Source organism: Girardinichthys multiradiatus, chromosome 2 (assembly GCF_021462225.1).
Source record: "Girardinichthys multiradiatus isolate DD_20200921_A chromosome 2, DD_fGirMul_XY1, whole genome shotgun sequence".
Lineage (NCBI taxonomy): Eukaryota > Metazoa > Chordata > Actinopteri > Cyprinodontiformes > Goodeidae > Girardinichthys > Girardinichthys multiradiatus.
Window position 1 is genome coordinate 36,779,590 of NC_061795.1, and position 20,432 is coordinate 36,800,021.

Here is a 20,432-nt window from a genome sequence, read left to right on the forward strand (position 1 = left end):
CCACAGGCTGCACACTTGGTGGACAGAAATGCCCGATTATGACAGGATGCTGTCTATGCTGCAGTCTAAACAAGCTGGCCCTTATACAGCAAAAAGCACAACTGGAATCTAACATCTATGTCAATATGTACAGTGCCTTGCATTTTATTTTTTCACGTTAAAACCACAAACCTCAATGAGATTTTTATTAGTTTTTATTAATAAAAAAAGTGTGGCGTGCATTTGTATAGAGTCCTGTCTGTTATACCCCTGAATAAAATGAATAAACAGTACAATTATTTGATTCCAGAAGTCACCTCTGTGAATAGAGTCCACCACTGAGGAAAACTCAACGGTTTGATAGAAAACATCTGTGAATAAAAAGTATTATGAAGACCAAGTGTTAAAACATCTCCCAAGTTTTGAACATCTCATAGAGCACTGTTCAGTTCACTATCTGAAAATGTTAAAAGTATTAGGTGGCGGCAAAAGGAGCTGCAGAGGTCCATATATATGTTGATATGATGACTATTAGTGCATTCAACAGACCTGGCATTTATGATGATGTGGAAAGAAAATGGTCACTGTGAAAAGATTGACAAAAGCCAAGTAGGGAACACAGCAAACCTGTGAAATAAATATGTTCTGGTCAGATGAGATGAACATTAAAACATTTGGCCTACATGCAAAAACAACCACTGCACTCCACTCTGATCTGTCCATCTCCACTGTGAGACATAATTTTAGCAGTGTCACACTGTGGAATACTGAAGATAACCTGTTAGATGCTGCAAAAAAAAAACAAGAACAAAGTATATCAATGTGTTATAATGGCCCATTCAAAGTCCAGATATAAATGGAGTTCTTAATCTGTGTTTAAGATTTGAAAATTGACGTTGAAACTATCTCTATCCAATATGCTATTTATGTTTCACATAAGGTTTGGCAAAATATCATTCACTAGATGTATGAATCCCAAAAGACTTTGTAATTACATCAAGAGATGTTCTTATTTGTAAAAACATGTAATATGTATAGTTTTCCTTCCACATCACAATTATCCTCTACTTAATTTTGGCCTCTATCATAAAATACATAAAAGTTTGACTTTATGATGTAACAGAATGTAAAAAGGGGCTGTGGATAATTGTAGTTTCCATCCTTTTTTAAGCAGGCTACTTTTTTACCTGTGGTAGCCATCAGCACTAAATGGTCTAATTTTGGTGAAAAGAAGACTTTGCTTCATTAAAATGATCTATCTTCTGATTTGCTTGATCTACTTCACAAATGACTCCCAGCTAACTGTTAGATAAACCCACTGATCAGCCCTCATCCCATAAAGTTAAAGAAGGAAGATTAGGGTTTTATTGATAGGGTTGTTATTAGTATTTAACTCAGAATTTTGCAGTAATCACGTTCTTTTTTCCTTTTTTTCCTTCTTTCCCTCTCTTACAGGTGGAGCGAGAAATAGCAATTTTGAAGCTCATAGAACACCCACATGTTTTAAAGCTACACGATGTCTATGAAAATAAGAAATACTTGTAAGTATTAGCAATTTTGGTCCAGATTTGATTCATGGTACCAGCCAAAAAGATTGACATCTGTTGTCAATCTTTTTGCATTTTTTAGGCTTTTTGACTGGTTTTGTTAAATCCTAAAAAAATGATGTATTCACGAATGTTTTGGTGTTTTTCAGATCTGGATAGATATAGAAAAAAGAAAAAAATCTGTTTGGTAAAATATTGTATTTTTAGACTTTTCCAAAATCATCCATCCATCCATCCATCCATCCACCCACCCATCCATCCACCCACCCACCCACCCATCCATCCATCCATCCATCCATCCATCCATCCATCCATCCATCCATCCATCCATCCATCCATCCATCCATCCATCCATCCATCCATCCATCCATCCATCCATCCATCCATCCATCCATCCATCCATCCATCCATCCATCCATCCATCCATCCATCCATCCATCCATCCATCCATCCATCCATCCATCCATCCATCCATCCATCCATCCATCCATCCATCCATCCATCCATCCATCCATCCATCCATCCATCCATCCATCCATCCATCCATCCATCCATCCATCCATCCATCCATCCATCCATCCATCCATCCATCCATCCATCCATCCATCCATCCATCCATCCATCCATCCATCCATCCATCCATCCATCCATCCATCCATCCATCCATCCATCCATCCATCCATCCATCCATCCATCCATCCATCATCCATCCATCCATCCATCCATCCATCCATCCATCCATCCATCCATCCATCCATCCATCCATCCATCCATCCATCCATCCATCCATCCATCCATCCATCCATCCATCCATCCATCCATCCATCCATCCATCCATCCATCCATCCATCCATCCATCCATCCATCCATCCAATTGTCTGTTTGTCCTTTCTTCATTTTTTTTTCTTCCTTAATTGCAGTCTCTAGTGTTTGCAGGTTGCATGTTTTACTCCTAAATTCTGTACAAATGTCCATTCATCCATCTATCTAGTTAGCTACCTGTTTGTCTTTCCATCCATCCAGCTGTCCATCCACCTTTTTGTTCCCTCCCCCTTGTCTTCCAGTCTCAATGTGTTGCAAGTTTAATAATTAAATTGTACAAATGTTTGCAGTAAGACCTTTAAAAAGTTTGGCATTTATCTTTTGAAAAATTGCCGACAAATCCCTGACTGTTCTGGAAATTTCAACCTGATAAAGCCTGGAATTTTGATTTAAAAAAAAACTTAAAGACACTCTGTGTACATCAAATTCAGCGTTAATGAAATCTTTACTCTCAGGTGGTCCTTTGGAAACAGTGATTTTAATGCAGCACATCATCTTATGATTGCAGGGCAACTGTGACTGCCTTCGAGGGCTTGGATGCTCCATTAGTAGTGGCATTGAGTATTTATTTGGTCACGCACACCAGGGGACTGCTAATAGTAAGGGGGAAGTCTCTGTAATATAAACGCCATGATGTGCTTATCAGCGCCAACACCATCCCATTAAGAAACATTAGCCATGGAGAGTTGACTGAAGCAGCTGTGTTTACACACAGATGCTAAATCTATTAGCCAGCTTTAACAGTGCTGAGTGACAGCCCCATCAATTTTTTTAGTAGACCTCCTGATCTACAGAGGATTGCTTGTCACCTAAATTCAGTTACTTCTTATCTTGAGCTCATGGGTCATATAAGGTACTGGATGTGCAAAACAGTGCATGCCATCCTTTTTAGAGGAAATGTAAAGCAGAAAATTGTAATTTAAATCAATAATTGGATTATTAAAATCTAATTCTGTGCCCATTGCTTCATCACTTTTGACAGACGGTCACCATTTGTATCACAGAAGACAAATTGCTTTACATTTGTGTAATACGTCAGACTGGAACGCATAAACTCACATCCCTAATGTGAATTTTGCTCTTCACATGGTTCAGATTCCTGCTTGGATTTTGCAACCATTAATTTTTATTTTTTTTCAGCACTAGTGGCCTTTATTTATTTATATTTGACAGTAGGCAGACAGGAAAGAGGGGTAGAGAGAGGGGTAGACATTCAGCAAATGTCGCCGGGACTGCCGCTTCGAGGACTTTAGCCTCTGCACATGGTCGCGCGCTTAACCCCTACACCATCAGCGCCGTGCCCGATTTTGCAACCATTAATTGATAGGCATACAGCATGTTTGGGTTTTAACACTCCCAGAGCTTTAAAGATTAATTATTTTTGCTGGCACAGATCCTACAACAAGCTGTTAAAACTAATGTGGTGTTTATGTATATGAGAGGTGGAGAGAATTTGATACCTTGCCCACCAATAATTTATTTATAGGCTGAATGAATAAACAAATTATGGTTCTGACATAAATTATGCTTTTAAGAATTTAAAATGTTCACAAGTCTGAGACTGCAGCACATGTCAGTATACTTGATTTGTGTGTGCGTCATTATCAGTTTATTTGAGTTTTGGTGCTGTAGACATCGGGTAACCAAATGGTAACCTCATTTTTAGCTTACTTTGTAGATTAAAAACTTTTTTTGTATTTTAAATCAATTCTATAGTTTCCCATAGATTGTTTTGTAAGCCACTTGGTTATTTTCGCGATTGAAAAAAAAAATGCAAAAGCACCTATCTACTGTAAGAAACAACTAGTTTTACCTGTTGTTTTAAAGATATACAGGTACATTCCACATAATTTGAATATTGCATAAAAGTGCAAGATTTTTGCCAGTCATCTCAGAAAGTTAAACTCATATGTTATATAGAATCATTACACATAGAGTGATATATTCCAGGCCTTTGTTTCTTGTAATTTTGATGATTATGACTTACAGGTAAAGAAAGCCTCAAATTCAGTGTCTCAGAAAAATAGAGTACTTTGTTCATAATTGTAAAAGTTCATAATTGGACACTCATGCACCCTAATCAGTTTATAAACTCAAAATACCTGCAAAGGTTTCCTGAGCCTTTAAACGGTCTCACACTCTCGGTCAGAGGCTACACAATCATGGGGAAGACGACTGACTGGACAGATGTCCAGTAGACAGGCAGTGACACCCTTCACAAGGAGGGTAAGCTACAAAAGGTCATTGATGAAGACGCTGGTTGTTCAGAGTTCTGTAACATATTAAAAGAAAATTTAGTGGAAGGAAGAAGTATGGTAAAAAGGTGCACCAGCAACAGGGAGAAACGTAGCCTTGAGCCTCTTTATTGGCCAGCAAACTCCCCTGAGCTGAACCTCAAAGAGAATCTATGGGCTGTTGTCAAGAGGAAGATGACACCAGACCCAGCAAAGCAGATGACCTGAAGGCAGCTATCAAAGGAATTTCAATAAAAATAATCTTTTCACCTTCTGAAATGACTGGCATAAAGTATTGCACTTTTACGCAATATTTAACTTTTTTGAGATGTACCTGTATTATTGTAGGTATGCTAGCTTCTACTGGACACAGACCAAATCTCTGTCAAATTCCGTTTAGTGGGTCTTTGCTTTGCTGTTAAATGTTTTGCTGATCTCAGCCTTAAATCGAGTGGATATAGTATTAAAAAGAAGTGCACAAAATGAGACATTAATTTAAATACCGACTCTTAGACTTCATTAAAGGAAGTGGCGCCCATTACGGTCATCCTTGGATGTGTGTCGTGCCTATTTTAAATGTGTCAATGCTTCAAACACACCTGCTCTAAATAAGTGGATCATTCCTCTTCAGAACTTGAGGTGGCAATTGAACCATTTGAATCTGGTTTGTTGAAGCTGCAAATTAATGTTTGTTTTGTTTTGTTTTTAGAATGTGTGTTTTTATCTTATCTAGGCAATACAGCTTTAGTGTTTCAGAAAGTCTGCACTGTGACAGTAGGTGACATGAAAATCTAGTGCTGTTTAGAATGAGATTTGGAAGCATAGTGTAGGTTGAGCCTTAGTCTTCCCTTCTATGAACTGTTGATACATAGTACTAAACGGATCTAAAATAACATGTAGATAATTCTAATAGTTGAGTCTAAGAACTCTAATCATCTAAAATTAAATAAGGTAACCTAATCTTTCAGAACCCCTTTTAAAAGCAAGTTTCTTTTAAACTTTTGTACCACTGATTTCTCTATGAAAATGAATCCTTGTTGGTGTAACTTCTCTCCAATGTATAAGGCAAAACAAACATTAGTTTTTCAAAAAACTTTTACTATTCAAAGTTATTTAATTATAAATTTTCTCACCTTTCTTTTAGACCCAATCTTGTATATCTTGTCGAGTTATGCATCTCTTGGGTTTATTTCGAACTAGAAATAAACCGTTTAATTAGAGCAGTTACACCAATGACTAGCTCATCATTCTCAAAATATATTAATGTGCCTTGACTAAAGGCTTCCAAAAAATTGTTGGATCAGAACAAACTGCATTGCTTTTGTGCATTCTAAACCCCATAGAGATGCACTTCTTTGGGTGTCTATATTTCATGTTTGCATGTATCCTCTTTCACTTGTTTAGAAGTAAAAGCCATAGTTCCAGAGGATGTACTGCTGCCAGACATTTGGCTTTAGAGAGACTCTGTGGCTAATGTGGTTTGCAACACCATATGATAATGTCTAAAATCGAAATGACAGATGTGTGCCTAGTATTTTGCCAAATTCATGGTTTAAAAAAAAAAAAAAAAAGAGAGTACAACCTTTTTTGGTTCCAACTTGTGCTTGTTATGAATAAAGTACTTTTGGTACAAGACATATGAGCAGTGTTGAGCTAGGGGCCAGCTGGATTTCAACCTGGAGATAAAGCTTTGTTCTCGGATCAGTGGAGATTTATCTCCATCCTGTCCCCTCAGAGCTGCAGATCATGGCCAAGCTATATATTCAGAATGACAGACTGGCTCTGTAAAAGTCCAACCACACAGCCTCGAAGGCTACCTCATCAGCAACTGTATGAAAAAGGTGGCAGGGATACATTTGCTTGCTTGGGTAAACACATAATATGATGGCACCACTATTTATGCAACACAGAATGTCAAAGCATCAAAATTACTCTAATATTTGGAAGATCATGCTGCCAAAACGTCATTTTGTATCCGTTCTGAAAGTGCCTTGAGATCTTCAAATGTTTTTGTTTTCTTCATGGCTATCAGAGGACTTTATTATAATGGTATTTGTAACTGAGTTTCTCTTCCTTCCTTTCTGGAGCTTTGTATTTATTTTTGAAATTCAACCTAAATTTCCCTGTTACCCACTGTGTTTCTCAGGTACCTTGTGCTAGAACATGTGTCTGGTGGTGAACTGTTTGACTACTTGGTGAAGAAAGGCAGGTTAACACCGAAAGAGGCCAGAAAATTCTTCAGACAAATCATGTCTGCACTCGATTTTTGCCACAGTCATTCAATATGGTAAGTATTTCAATCTTTGTATTAAAAGGCATACATTATCTGCTAATGAGCACTAAATACTGTTTATAGTCTGCTTTATGGAAATGACAATTTAGACTTTCCTGAACTTTATCTTTTGTCACGTTACAACAACAAACCTCAGTGTATTTCATTTGGATTTTGTGATAGACCAACAGACCATTGGGCAAAATTGTGAAGTTAAATAAAAAGAATAGATTTTATTGTATGCAGATGTATTCTTTAATCCTTGGTACTTTGGAGGAGCTGCAAAAATCGACAGCTCAGGAGAATCTGTTACCAGGACGACTCGAAATCATGTACTCCAAAAAATCTTGCTTTAATGGAGGAATGACAAGAAGAAAGATCTTATTGTAAGCAAACTATAAGAGCTCCTGTTTGCCACAAGCCATGTAGGGGAAACAACAATTGTGGAAGAATTTGTTTGCATGAGACCAAAGTAATTGTTCCGGCCTACATGTAAAACACTGTGTGACAGAACACTGATACTGCACATCACTCTGAACACACCAATCCCCACAGTGAAACATGGTGGCATCAGCATCATGCTGTAGGGATGCTTTTCTTTAGCACGGACCGAGAAGCTCAGATTTGACAGTAAGACGGATTTCAATAAATACGGGGCAAGTCTATAAGAAAATCTCTTGGAGGTTGAGAAAGACCTAATACTGGGGTCAAGGTTTACCTTTAAGCAAACAACCTTTAAACATACAGCCAGAGCTATCAGAGAAACATTAAGAAATATATTGATGTGTTAGAATGGCATTTTCAAACTCCACACCATTTGAGAATGTGGCAAGATTCAAAAGTTGATGTTCAAAAATACTGTTCATCCAAGCTGGGTTTGAGCTGTTTCACAAAGAATGGGCAAAAATAATGAGCTCCACAGTGATGGATTCTGCGAAGAAACAGATTCTTTCTGAAGCGAGTCTGGATTCCAGCCTTTCCAGTCTTAAAACTTGTGATTTAATTGAGCATCAAGAAAACCTGATGTTGCTTCATTGTGAAGTACTGATAAACATCTCCCTAAAAGTGAAATACTCAAATATATATAAAAAAATATATATATATATCCTAATATATATTTAGGAGTATATATACCCCTAAATATATGGTAAAATGTACAAGCAAATGCATTGCATTTTATAAAGCAGCTTAGACAAACAGGATTGGTTAAAAATGAACTCTTAATAGTATTGTAATTATTAAATATTTTTAGATTTCTTTGTTTTCTGTTGTTCCAATGCAGCTGACACTAAATTATCTTATATATTTTGTTGTCTTTGTTCTAATCTGACACCCAGTGTTCAGCCTCGGGGGGTAATTTAAATGTTTACCAGCTCATAGACCAGAGGCAATCATATATACTTCAAAAGTCAACAAGTCAGCAGGGACTGAATTAGAGGGTTGTTTTGTGTGTTTATTTTTTGTTTGAATGAGTATGTGTATATAATACAGAGAAGTGTTCATGACCCCCGAAGCTTGCAAAGAGTTTGTTCTTCCTGGGAGATAGTCTTTGTTGGGGAAACACCCTTCACTTAAAGAACATGTACATGCTGTATAGAAACAGGATGAAGAAACTGGAGAATGACAAAGTAGAAAGTACATGAATACTTAAAGTGAATAAAGAGAAATACTATATATTTGTTCGTTCATTCGTTTGTTCATTCGTTCGTTGTCTTTCGCTTCATCCGGAACCAGGTCGCAGGGGCTGCAGACTCAGTAGAGACACCCAGACTTATAATAGGATGTTTTTGAAGTGGTTTAAATGTTGTGAGGGCAGTCTGTGTTTAAAAGTATAATATACATGATCATTTTAATTCAACAGTATTGTGGACTTCTGCTGCAGGGATAAGCTTCTTTTTCTTAGCTGAAAGAGAAAGTTTGGCTTTAAGTGTGACTGCGCATCACGGAGTCAATGACAGCTCTACACTGATTGATTCTTCATAAAGGATGTGCTGTTCACATTTACATTGCCCTGCTTTCAGAGTTAAATTTACAAAAATGATCTAAAAAATAATGGAGGAAAATTGGGCAACATAATTTTTTTAATGGTGAGACTGGTCACTTAACACAAATTACACACAAAACATAAGAAGGTTTTAACTTTCCCTATCCAAAGAGACATAACTCTGACATGTAATATCTTGATAAAACCACCCTGACGGTTCTGCAAAGTGCCATTTGGGAACTTAAAAGGTTGTAGGAGGAAGTAGCAAACAGATGTTCTAGTTTTGCTGTGGAGGTAAAAAGATTGGTTGCCGTTCGGGACCTTTCACTAAGCTTTCTGACCTGTCTCTATCACTGGGGTCCTCTTGTCAAAGGTGGGCTTTTCTTGCTCCCACAGTGGAATCCATTCGGTGATTCTTTTCTCTGAACTTTCACTTTGATACAAGCACATCAATTTAGATATGGAGCCAACTAGAAACCTCTGGCTTCTAGTTTTTGACAATCTAATATTAGACATATCAATTTAAACTGAGTTAATGGTCATGCATATCAAATGAATGATCAATAGCATCTATACTGAACTGCCTTCTTGCACTTTGGGTCCCTATACATTTAATACATCAGCATAAAACTGAATGACAGTAGGTATGCAGGGAGGTGGTCTTTACGATTTGCCACTCCTTCTGTAAAATTACTGTTGAGTTATATAATTTATCTACCTTAGGAAGGGTCTTCAGCCTTTCTTACCATGCTAATGCTTTCAGAATGAGGGATTATTGTGAGAAAACAGATTCTAATGAAGACCTGCTTGACTGTCCAGTTGAGTGTAAATCAATAATAGGGCAAATAACTTGTGTGGCAACAATATCTCAAGGTCAGTCTGTTACATTAAAGTAACAGACTGACCCGAAGCCCTCGTTACATGCCCTACATGCAACAATGGACATCTGGTTGCATTCTTTCACTTCTGCTACGCTTGTTCTATTTTTTTCTACGTTCTCATCAAGTACAGCACATACATCTAAGTTTTAAAATATTTAAATTGTTTGTTGTTTTAAACAAATAAGAAAAAAGCAAATCAGGAGGGATAGTGTGCATGCAACATCAGTGGGAAGTATGACACAGATTTACATAAAACAAGATCGGACTTTGATTTAATTACATTGCTCATCAAATTTCTGTGATGCTAATTTTCAACATGAGTCATGCATTTTATTCATGTTTGTTTTATAGATGTTTGAGTAATGTTTTTAGTACATTAAACTAGAATTCTGTCTGAACATTACACATTACTCTTTACCCTAGAAGGGTGACTTTGAGTTTGTTGTTTGAAATGTTAAACAGGTAGCTCATGGTTTCTGTATTGAAATCTGTGAGAGCAAAAGTAAAATGATTTGTGCACATATGGGAATAGAGTAGAATTGTCCTACCTAACAGAATTAAAATTAGAAGTCTTTTATCAGCCTGAACAAATAATGCCTGTTAATAACTGAGAAGAACAGATTAGGCCAATTAGAGGAAAGCATCTGGGACTGATGGTGAGTGCATGCACATACATAAATGATCACAGCTCTTTCATAACCAGACTCACCAGCATATTTATCTTTCTTGTTTTACCTTGGTGCTTTTTTCTTGTCTTAGCTCTTCAAATCCCTTCACTAAGTCTTAGAAAATGATGCCTTGTGAATTTATCATGAGAAGGATTATTTTGGCGAGTTGGGTCATCCACTCAACCTTCTTCCTTCCTCAATTAAGAGCAGACAGACTGAATCAGCCCTCATCACCTTCCTTCCATCCTTCCTAATGAGATCCCAGCATCCCCCTCAACAACTTTACAAAAAAGACTTTCAGCAATCATTTCTTCCATTTCTGAGCTTTTGCGCAGGGGACCTAAGTAGGCCATTAAAAGTGCTCTGCTCTCTCAGTGACTCACCATCAGGGTAAGGCATGTGAGGCAAAGTGGGGGGTTGAGGAAAGAGGGTTGTCGCACACGCTTCTCAACAATCCTTTTGTGCACACCTCCCACTTTTTCTTCTTGCTTTATGCTTCCGTTCTCCACCCACGTTTGATCCCCAAATATCTCTCTTGGGCCAGACGGATTCGGATCTGTATACAACTGAAAAGGAATGCAGAAAAAAACACTGCTATGACTCAAGTGTTTTCTTTTCCTGACTCAGACTGCACTCTTGTTCAGAGATTTTGTCTTTTCACATGGAGGGGATTAATTAATGCTGAGGCTGTGTAAACAATCATTGTATTTTTAGTTGATTTTGTTTTCTCACATAAAGTTTTTTGTGGGGCTGCAGTGATCAGAATTTTGATTTAATTTCTAATATCCAACATTTGTACTGTTTCAAGAGCCGAATACTTTTTTAGCTGATTCTGATTATAGGAGGACATAGTTGAAACCACATTTTTTTGCATAAATTGTTTTAAGACACATTTTTTCCTTACTGTAGAAAATGTTTTTTTTCTTTTTTCAAAGTCAGAAGTTTACATAAACTAAGACTACTGAACCTTGAAACAATTTGGGAAACCCTGGGTGATGTCATGGGTTTGTATGTTTCTGATAGGTTAACACATAACATTTAGTCAAATGAAGGCACACCTATGGATTTAATTTAAGAAAACACCTCAAACACACTGCATTCTTTTGAGACATCATGGTAAAAATCAAAAGAAATCAAGCAAGAAGAGAATTGTGGACCTGAACAAGTATTGTTCATTCTTGGGTCTGATTTCCAGATGTTGTGAGGTGCCATGTTATTTTGTTCAACTGATTAAATGCAAGTTTACTGTAAGCTTTCACAGCATTCAGGAAAGAGACTTAAAATTGATGTGTTGTACTGCATAATGTTTGTGTTAGCTGCAGAATAAAAGCACTAGACCTTGTGGAGATGCTGGCTGAAGCTGGTGAGTCTCAATTTCTACAGTGAAATAAATCCTGTACTAATATGGGCTAAAAGGTCACTTAAACAAGAAGAATCCATTTCTCTAAAAGCCACATAAAAAGCCAGACTACAGTTTGCAAATGCACTCATGGACAAAAATCTTAATTTTTGAAGATTCATCATGTTATCTAATGAAACTAAAATTCTAAAATTGATTGGGCAACAATGACTGTTGTTACATTTGGAGATAAGTGGGAGGGGGTTAGTTTGCGAGTCTGAGAAACCATTCCTAGCTTTGAAGTACAGGATTGCAGCATCATGTTTTGTGCTCTACTACAGAAGGGTTAGGTGCACTGGTGGAGAAAACAATACCAATTGAAATTCTCTAAAGATTCTCTCTCATGATTCTGGCATTGAGCAAATGGAAATAATTTTGGTATTCCTAACTAACCTAAAAAAGGAAAGGTTTGGTCTAATTTACAGTCGGTAATGTAAGGATTATGAATCTGTAAATATTATTTAATATTAATATTTTATCAAATAATATTTCGATCCGTTACGGGTTGTCCTGTGAATACCAGCCCAGTAAGCCGATGGTATAAGGACAAAATAGAAAGGTGTGAGACGAGCTCTGACATTATTGAACAGCATAAACTCTGCACACACATGGAATGAATTCACACAATTTCTTAAAATACAAGAATTCATTAACAAAAATCAAAGTCAACTCAAAGTCAAACATATTTCAATCAACAAACACTTTACTATGCTAAAACAATCCAACTAACTACCAAGCAGAATTAAAGAATAACGAAGACTAGTAGGCTATGTACAATATAAACAATTTGATTAAAGATGATTGAGAACCATGACCAAAAGAGTGATGCAACATTACCGTGCAAGTGTTTATGTTTGAGAACCAAGGATTATCTTGAAGAACCTGGAAGTGAAGTTAAGTTAATCTTGGAACCAACTTAGGCAATAATCAGCAGACGTTTAGACAACCATTCACAATGCAAGAACAGATCAAATATTATTTTAATAAAATAATGTTTTAAAGAAAGATCTGCTGAATAAAACCAACCTTCTGAATGACTAATTCTCAATGGGGTCTCATTAGCTGCCTTTATTTATTAAAATAATATTTAAAGAAATATTATTAAGGGAAATGGTAAAAAATTTAAGGGAATATTTTGGAAAAGAGCCAAATCTTTCTGGAGAAATGGGGCTTAATGCTGTTTACTTAGTTATCAAATTTAGTAAAATGATGTTAGGGACAGATTATTTACTGGATTGAAAACTAAACCTTTCTGGGTAAATATTATTTGGCAGCAAGCACATGTTCTTACCTGTTAGCAGTTGAAGCTAACAAAGGAGGCTGATGGCACCAGAATGAAACACACACCTTTAAAAATACCGTCAATAAAAGGGTTAAAATGCATAAGCGCGGATGGCGCGTTATGATCAATCTTCTGTGTTTAAAATCACCCTTCAAGTAAAGTTTGTCTTAACTTTAAAGACATACAAAGAACACAAAACTGAGCACGTGTGCTGAGCAGATAGCCTGCTAGCACCAAGATAGCTGAGTTCAACACAAACAAAACCAAACTTCAAAAATGAAAAACGTTCAGATCATTTCATCCTAAATTTCTCTCTATTACTCTCTGCCCAAAACCTAACCTCATGAACCATGCTGAGGAGTTGTCCGGGCGACGACGAAGTTTAAAGAGAGCTCTGTGAACAATGGATTAGCTTCCAGCTAACCTCCGGAGCAGTGGCTGGGCGGCTGCTCTGTCGGGCCGACCAAACTGCATGTTACCACTTTCAACAGTAATTCATCAGTACTTGTGCATGTGATCGCGGGATCGTATGACACCCTTGGATCCAGTTGAAGAATTTGTCTGTTTGCCAGCAAAGAGACATAGGTTAATGCAATTTATTTGAAAGTTCCAGAAAAAGTTTGTACTGGAGTTTTAATGTTGAAATCCATGGCTGTGGTCCCAATAAGTTGAACATCATTTAAATGCACAGCCTAGTTTACTGTACTCCAGTTTCCTTCGCCATCACCAGATCTAAATCCAATAGAGAAAATGGAATGAGAGATTTGCATCATGGATGTGCAACCAACAAATCTGCAAAAACTGCATCATGCAGCCATGTCCATTTGGACTCATATTGATATAATTCACTTCAAAACACCAAAACATCTCTGCACGGTGCTGCAAATATGTTTAATTTCTGCTTCAACTTTAGACTGGATAGGATCTGACTTGCCTGTGGAGCCCCACTTAAATGGACTTTTGAGAGCTCCTTTCTGGCTGGATTATTTTTCAACCCTGGAGTTACACAGTAATACTGGCACTCATTTCCAATCACTCCACGTCAGTCTCGACTGAAGCATGTAGTATATCTGATGAAAGCAGAGGACTAGAGGAATGTTTGCCGAAAGTTTGTAATGGATGATCAGCATCACTATGTCACTGTGTGGGTTCAATAAGACTGTTGGGCCAGATCTTTTTGAGCATGCTCACATAGGGGGCAGCAGCAGCAGGAAGTGTGAACAAGTATGCATGGAGACGGTGCGGTTTTTAGAAGCTGGGTCCTTGGATATACTTTCAATTTATGGCTTAGGTAGTGGAAAAGTAACAGTCAAAATAATTTTAATATTACTGTTTGTTGATCTATTTGCCTATGGTATCCAATGTGACTGTAGCTTTGTAGATCATTATATTTCCAGACTAACATTTACATTTAAATGTCAACTTAAAAGATGAATACATATAGTTGTATCGCATGGGTGCTCTTTCAAAGGAGACTTTTTTACTTTCTATTTTATTTTCCCTCAGTATTTTTCAAATTATTGGTACTGTCTCTTAATTCAAGCAAATTTGTCAGTAACCTTTTAGTTGATGACATTTCTAATTTATTGGTCATATAAAAAGGGAAACCATGTCTTATTGTAGAAGACAAAAGAATAAAAAAAAATCCAGGAAAAATTCAGACAACAATGAACAGTCATAATAGTTTGGCATTCTTTCTGAACAATGAAAGTTCATACCACTACTGCACTGGTCTTTGTATTTTTGAAAAGAATTATTAACATACATTGTATAAAATGCAATTTTTCTTTACTGTTGGGCCCCACAGCCATGAGTTACAACAGGAAATGCAGTACAGACTTTTCTGGAATTTTCAAAATAAAATGCATTAACCTACTTCCGGCACAACTTAGGAATTGGGGGTAACAGCGAACTTCCCATGATGCCACTGTCCACATAAAACCCCACTTCCCCCAATGGTCCGATCTCTGCCACTGTTCCTCTTTGCGGAACCGGGATCGGAGAGACAATGCGCTAATGTCTCTTTGCTGGCAAACAGACATAAACTCTTCAATCTGGATCCAAGGGTGTCATATGATCATCGATCATATGTGCCAAGTTAAGTACTGATTAATTACTGTTGAAAGAATCCAGTATTCATAAAAAAGGGTAAATTAAGGTATAAGCATTGCTTACTTTCTCTCTGAGGCCTGCAGAAGCAAACTGTCCCAGAGAAGTCCCCAGTAGAGACGCTGTCTCTACAAGCCAAGTGAAGCAGTTTTCCCTGCCTGAGAGAAGGACAAGTAGCCACATCACCGTGGTAACATGCAGTTTGGTCGGCCTGACAGAGCGGCCGCCCAGCCACTGCTACGGAGGTTAGCTGGAAGCTAATCCATTGTTCACAGAGCTCTCTTTAAACTTCGTCGTCGCCCGGACAACTCCTCAGCATGGTTCATGAGGTTAGGTTTTGGGCAGAATACTGTAGAAGGATTTAGATTGAAATGATCTGAACGTTTTTCATTTTATGAAGTTTGGTTTTGTTTGTGTTGAACTCAGCTATCTTGGTGCTAGCAGGCTATCTGCTCAGCACACGTGCTCAGTTTTGTGTTCTTTGTATGTTTTTAAAGTTAAGACAAACTTTACTTGAAGGGTGATTTTAAACACAGAAGATTGATCATAACGCGCCGTCCGCGCTTATGCATTTTAACTTTTTTATTGACGGTATTTTTAAAGGTGTGTGTTTCATTCTGGTGCCATCAGCCTCCTTTGTTAGCTTCAACTGCTAACAGGTAAGAACACGTGCTTGCTGCCAAATAATATTTACCCAGAAAGGTTTAGTTTTCAATCCAGTAAATAATCTGTCCCTAACATAATTTTACTAAATTTGATAACTAAGTAAACAGCATTAAGCCCCATTTCTCCAGAAAGATTTGGCTCTTTTCCAAAATATTCCCTTAAATTTTTTACCATTTCCCTTAATAATATTTCTTTAAATATTATTTTAATAAATAAAGGCAGCTAATGAGACCCCGTTGAGAATTAGTCATCCAGAAGGTTGGTTTTATTCAGCAGATCTTTCTTTAAAACATTATTTTATTAAAATAATATTTGATCTCTTCTTGCATTGTGAATGGTTGTCTAAACGTTTGCTGATTATTGCCTAAGTTGGTTCCAAGACTAACTTAACTTCATTTCCAGATTCTTCAAGATAATCCTTGGTTCTCAAACATAAATAACGTTGCATGGTAATGTTGCATCACTCCTTCAGTCATGGTTCTCAATCATCTTTAATCAACTTGTTTATATTGTACATAGCCCATTAGTCTTCCCTGTTCTTTAATTCTGCTTGGTAGTTAGTTGGATTGTTTTAGCATAGTAAAGAGTTTGTTGATTGAAATATGTTTGACTTTGAGTTGACTTATTTTTGTTAATAAATTCTTGTATTTTAAGAAATTATGTGAATTCATTCCATATATGTGCAGAGTTTATGCTGTTCAATAATGTCAGAGCTCGTCTCACACCTTTCTATTTTGTCCTTATACCATCAGCTTACTGGGCTGGTATTCACAGGACAACCCTTAACAGACCGAAATATTATTTGATTAAATATTAAAATATTCACATTAAATATTAAATACTATTTACAGATTCATAATCCTTACAAACTAGTACTAAATGAAGTAAATGCCAATAAGTGCCAAGAAAATACTTCCACGGCTTTACAGCACCAGAAGTATGCAGGTCTCTACGTGGAATAAGTCTAATACCATTTTTGTGGCTTTGTAGCATCCGTCCGAGCCATTACTGAGGGAGAACTCTTTTCAGTTTAACCCAAAGCCCTACCAAACATGAATTTCACAGCTGGCAACAGGTCTGTTAGCCGGCCCCACTACTCCCTTTCAGTACCACATTTTCTTCTCTGTGGCAACTTCCATGCCCGGTGCTAAGTCTCTTAAATCTCCTTTTTCCACTTTCAGATACAGTGTTTCAACTTGAGCAAGCCGTATTTACCAAATATAGGTGCCTAAATACATTAGGTCCTTGCCATATGATTGGCTGTTTTGCAATCTGTGCTGACAGGCTATTGAGTTGTCCCTAATAAAGTGGCTGCTGAGTGTATAACTAAATTGAAACCTAAAGATCTCCATTAATATTGATACAATGTATTCAGTTTGTGATATGTGGGAACAATGGTTTTGATTCAGCTACATGTGCTTTCGCTCAGATTTATCTCTTGGATATTTAATAATATATTTTCTTGAAAGATGAGTTTCAGAGGTGACCTTAGAAGAGTGAAACATTTCTTGGATTTAGAATAACATCTTTATTTCTGCCGCAGTTCCCACTTTCCATCCATTCCACCAGAGAAATGAGATGCCAGAATTATTCAGTGCAGATATTAGAGATTTATTCTCACGTTCTTGGACCTGTTAAATTCCACTGGACTGGGAGTAGAGGTCACTTATGATGAAATACCTGGATGACATTTGATTCTGTGCTTTTTCTTGATAATAGCAGACTTTTTAGAATCTGAATAATAGTCAGTCAGTCATTTTCTATACATCTATATATCTATATATCTTTTTCCATAGTGGGTCGCGGGGAAGCTGGTGTCTATCTCCAGCAGTCTATGGGCGAGAGGCAGGGTACACCCTGGACAGGTCGCCAGTCTATCGCAGGGCAACACACAAACAACCATGCACATACTCATTCATACACCTAAGGGCAATTTAGAGAGACCAATTAACCTAACAGGCATGTCTTTGGACTGTGGGAGGAAGCCGGAGTACCCGGTGAGAACCCACGCATGCACAGGGAGAACATGCAAACTCCATGCAGAAAGACCCCCAGATGGGAATCGAACCCAGGACCTTCTTGCTGCAAGGCAACAGTTCTACCAGCTGCACCACAGTGCAGCCCAGAATCTGAATAATAATAATACTAGCAAATTAAAAAAAACGTCCATGTCATTTTTAAAGCAATTTTATAGTTGGGACATCACTAGAATGATGAATTAATCACAATTTTCACTGATGGCAGTCTTTTAATATTAGGCACCCACTGATATTTTTCCATTCTTTTTTTTAATAAGTAGGTCCTGCAAGTCACATTTACAGTTTGCAGATACCTTGATCAAAAACTAATCTTAGTAAAAACTAATCAAGTAAAGCCTATTATGCACGAGGGCTCTCATGTAGCAGAGCTGATTTAATCTGTTTGACAACAGTGTTCAGTTATGTGAAAGTAACAAGTTTTGTAAGACATGTAAGATTTCAGGCCACTAATGATGAATTCTTCTCCCACTGTGCCAGGTTAACTGTTTGAGTGTAACTTCAAATTAGAGAAGTTGACGTTAAACTGAAATGGAATGGAAATTATTAATGTGTTGAGTGGAAAATGTAAAATTGTGTAGATGGAAAATAGGTTTAGTAGTTTGGTTCATGGTCTTTGAATTAGGAAAATTCTCATTACTGTACACGGGGTAGACATAGTGGTACAAGCCTAAATAGGGTAAAATGAAATGTAAAATGACAGTTTGGAAATGCTTTCAAATATGGGTGAAAAAAACATAAAATGCATTATGATGATCAAGTTTTGTCATCACACCAATTTTGTCCAAAATAGTGGATAACTACTTTAAGAGGCAGCTTGCTCCCCTGGTGACTTGTATTAAAGATCTGAAGTTGTTTTAGATTTTTATTATCTGTGGCAATCCTTCTGTGTTCTTCTGGCATCCTGTTTGTTCTGCCTTGAAGGTCTCTTGCTCATCCTATCATCCCCTGTCAAACTCTTCTGGATTAAGAGAAAATGCAAGGTTCCACACTAAGATTTGGCTCAAAAAAGGACATATTTGTTTTTGTTTTTCTACAGATCTGGCTGTCAATGTAATCCCACTTCGTAGTCACTGCATTACATGCAACAATACACGACTGGTTCAGTCTTACAATGAATAAATAGGAATACACCAAATTAAACACCCAAAACTTCTGCAGTCAGTCAAGGAAATAGCAATTGCCTTCCTCTGGTGAGTAATCCTGTATAATTGTTGACTACTTATGAGAGTACTAGTAAAAATGTAAGGGTTTTATTGCAGAAATAAAAATTTTTATAAATGAAATCTAATAAGTTGACATCAACTTTAGACTTCCTCTAAAATTAACCACAATATGTATGTTGTTTATATACCCCTCCTACATCTTTAACAACACTTACATCTTTGTTTTAGCAAATCTACATATTATTAAAAACAACTGGGATGCATTTCTGATTATATCGGTTTGCCTAAAGAAAAATGTTACTTTCATTATGAACTCTTTACAACATTTTATTCCTGTCCATAACTAAACCGTACATGTCTAAAGGACGTTTATTTATTAAGTTAAACGTTAAAACATGACAAAATATTTCACATCATATTGGGACACACTTCTAGTAATTTGAGAAACATAACATGCAACCAAGATGGAAACAGAATTTTTAGGAAGATAGCATTTTTATATTTGACTTATGTTTCAATGTATTTCAATGTTATTAATTAAAATAGTAAAAATCTAAAAAATATATATATAAAATACAAGTTTTATGATCTATGTTATACTGTAGAGTATAATTGCTAGCCAGTTATATGCTCGGTAAAGAGAAACACACATTGGCCCTTATTTATCAAACGTGCATACTGTTAAGAATGAGTGCATGGGCTTTTTCCTGTTTATTTCTGGGTAAAAAAAATGTAACAATTGGATATGCTCAAATCCCACCATAGGTCTCAGATCATGTACACCATTTTCTGTCAGTATAGATTTGCGATGCCACAGACAAAACAAAGCTGTGTCAGAGCTCTGCGCAGTACTACGATGGACTGATGGGTTTAATTTGATGCTCTGCAGTGTGATGAACCAAAATACAGCTGAAGGGCTTTGAGACTTTGACATGACCTCAGCCACTGCTTATAATATTTGTTACACCCTCAACGGAGGCCTGAACAGGTTGGAGTGAAAAAAGAAAAAAATGGATTGATGACAGATGCAGAGTAAGTGGCTGCATTTAGACATTAAAAGATGCATTAAAACAGTACTATGTAATGTCTATCAGAAAATTTTAAATGGCACCGGGACATGTTAGTGATTTATATAAAAATATACAAAAATAGATGTTCTATTTTTATTATGCAATGTTGATGGCAAAGCGATGTATTTGAAGCATTAGTGTTAGCTGACATGTTTCGAAGCAGTCAATTGTTCCCACACATGCGATATACAGGGGTTGGACAATGAAACTGAAACACCTGGTTTTAGATCACAATAATTTATTAGTATGGTCTAGGGCCTCCTTTTGCGGCCAATGCAGCGTCAATTCGTCTTGGGAATGACATATACAAGTCCTGC

General features: G+C 36.9%; 1 protein-coding gene across 4 annotated transcripts in view; it reads left to right on the plus strand.

Moving 5' to 3' along the window:
• The window catches only part of brsk2a (BR serine/threonine kinase 2a), a 272,067-nt gene that overhangs the window by 182,871 nt on the left and 68,764 nt on the right, over positions 1–20,432 (plus strand). For all 4 annotated transcript variants that reach the window (XM_047349792.1, XM_047349802.1, XM_047349822.1 and 1 more), the window contains exons 3-4: positions 1,435–1,520; positions 6,729–6,869. In XM_047349792.1, the coding sequence (XP_047205748.1) occupies positions 1,435–1,520; positions 6,729–6,869 (227 nt within the window). The remainder of the gene's footprint in view (positions 1–1,434; positions 1,521–6,728; positions 6,870–20,432) is intronic.